At 60.0% G+C, this 2,500-nt stretch overlaps 1 protein-coding gene across 1 annotated transcript in view; it reads left to right on the forward strand.

Moving 5' to 3' along the window:
• bltp3b (bridge-like lipid transfer protein family member 3B) overlaps positions 1 to 2,500 on the forward strand; it is a 57,330-nt gene that overhangs the window by 40,780 nt on the left and 14,050 nt on the right. The window contains exons 14-16 of the mRNA XM_080850914.1: positions 1 to 624; positions 1,512 to 1,844; positions 2,053 to 2,336. The exon at positions 1 to 624 is cut by the window's left edge and continues 291 nt beyond it. Coding sequence (XP_080707040.1) covers positions 1 to 624; positions 1,512 to 1,844; positions 2,053 to 2,336 — 1,241 coding nt within the window. The remainder of the gene's footprint in view (positions 625 to 1,511; positions 1,845 to 2,052; positions 2,337 to 2,500) is intronic.

Here is a 2,500-nt window from a genome sequence, read left to right on the forward strand (position 1 = left end):
CGCCAAGTGGCGCCCTCGCTCACGGCCGACGCCCTGAAGACGCCGGCGGCGACGGACGTGTGGGCCGTGAGCTTCTCCCAGTTCTGGGTGGACTTCGAGGGCGCGCGCTCGGGCTCCGGGTCGAGCCGCGGGCGCCCCACGCCCTTCGTGGACTCCTTCCCGCTCGCGCTGTGGGTCTGCCAGCCGGCGCGCCACGCCCAGCACTCGCAGCGGCTCAAGGACGCCGCCGCCGCCGTGACCTCCGACCCCGCCGCGACCCCTGACCCCGCCCGTGTTCAGAGGAAGCGGATGCTCAAGGAGTACTACAGCACGGAGGCCGCCGCATCGTCGCCAGGCAACGCGGCAGAGACGTCCGCGCCCGGCAACGGCCTCCGCAAGCCTCGCTCGCTGGACAATCTCGGAGCGGGGGCCATACCCTCCTCCTCTCCTCCGTCGCAGCCAGACGTGCAGGTGTTGCTTGCGGTGCAGAAGGCGCTGAACGCGCAGCTCAACCACCAGCAGTACGTCTTCCTCATGCGGCTCCAGCGCACCATGAAGCAGCTGCAGCAGACCCTGCAGCACGACCTGGAACTCATCCGCAGCGGCGCCAACCCCAACACCCCCACTAGCCCCACGCTACCACAGGTACACACCCTACACACCCCCACGCAACCGCAGGTACACACCCCCACTAGCCCCACGCAACCGCAGGTACACACCCTACACACCCCCACTAGCCCCACGCTACCACAGGTACACACCCTACACACCCCCACGCAACCGCAGGTACACACCCCCACTAGCCCCACACAACCACAGGTACACACCCTACACACCCCCACGCAACCGCAGGTACACACCCCCACTAGCCCCACGCAACCGCAGGTACACACCCTACACACCCCCACGCAACCGCAGGTACACACCCCCACTAGCCCCACGCAACCGCAGGTACACACCCTACACACCCCCACGCAACCACAGGTAAACACCCCCACTAGCCCCACGCAACCGCAGGTACACACCCCCACTAGCCCAACGCAACCACAGGTACACACCCTACACACCCCCACGCAACCGCAGGTACACACCCCCGCTAGCCCCACGCAACCACAGGTACACACCCCCGCTAGCCCCACGCAACCGCAGGTACACGCCACCACTAGCCCCACGCAACCACAGGTACACACCACCACTAGCCCCACGCAACCACAGGTACAACACTGGCCCAAACGCCGCAGATCTTTTCTCACATCAGATATGACACATGTTTCATAGTTCATTTTTGGTCCGATCCGACACATTTTACATTGTATTTTATGGCATTTTCTCATTTGCTGCTTTTGGTTATGAGATCATCTATTTTTACCATAAATAATAATTTTGTATATAATATCTTAGATCTTATAATATTTGCTTAATAATGGGATTCTAAAGCAATTTTTCTAAATAAATATTGTTGTTATAATGGCATTTTGTCATTGTGAAAACAGCTTCAGATCTTAACTACCTCTCCCCCTCCCCCCCCCCAGCATGACCAGGACCCGTTCAGCGTGTGTGTGGGGGTTCTGATGAAGTCCGCCGAGGTGTCGCTGCTCCTGAAGCCCGTGCCCAACCCCAACCCCCCCAGCACCGCCTGCAGCCCGCTGGGCTCCGACCTCTCGCCCTCCGAGAGCCGGGGCACCCTGGAGCCCGGTGGCAGCGAGGGTGGCAGCACCGAGGGGGGGGCAGACCGGCCGTCGGACGGGGCTCCAGCGAAGACCTCCTGTCCTGTGGAGCAACTCCTGTGCGTGTCGACCGCCGACGCAGGAGGAGGAGGAGTAGGAATGCAGGCTCCTCTTCTCGGGGTTACAGTGCTACAGGAGGTATAGAAGTCGTTTAGTAATCAGAAGGTTGCTCCCCTGTCGAAGCTGTCGAAGCATCCTTGAGCAAGACACTGAACCCCTAATCGCTCCTGATGTGCTGTGTGCCATCATTGTAAATGTAAAATGTGTATACATGCTTTTAAGTGGCTTTGGATAAAAGCGTCTGCAAAATGACTAAATGTAAAATGTTCTCCCTCTTCCTCCTCAGCCTTCGTCCTCCTCCTCGGCCTCCGCGTCTCCGGCGGGCAGGAAGGGCTCGCTGGAGGAGCGTCGGCGGGCGAGCCTTGGTGCCGTGCGGCGCTCGAGCGCGGAGGAGAGGAGAGAGGGCGGCATGGAGCCGGTGTCGGAGGGAGAGGGGGGAGAGGCAGGGGGGAAGGCCCAGCAGGGTGAGCCCTCGGCGGACGGGGCGGCTCCCATGGACCCCCTAAGCGACCCGCTCTCCAAGGACTGGAGCGGAGGCTCGGGGAACCGTCTGCCTCAGTCCATGTCCAGGTAAGGCAGGAACCTCGGGAGCACCTACCAGCTTTAGTATTGCCGTATTTCTGTAGTATTACACTGTATTATTATATGAAATGAAATGCCCTGTATTGTTATTCGGCGGCGTCTTATTACAGTGCATGAAAACTTCTTTCCTTCTTCCACTCTTCTTTCCTTTA

Source organism: Sprattus sprattus (assembly GCF_963457725.1).
Source record: "Sprattus sprattus genome assembly, chromosome: 14".
Lineage (NCBI taxonomy): Eukaryota > Metazoa > Chordata > Actinopteri > Clupeiformes > Clupeidae > Sprattus > Sprattus sprattus.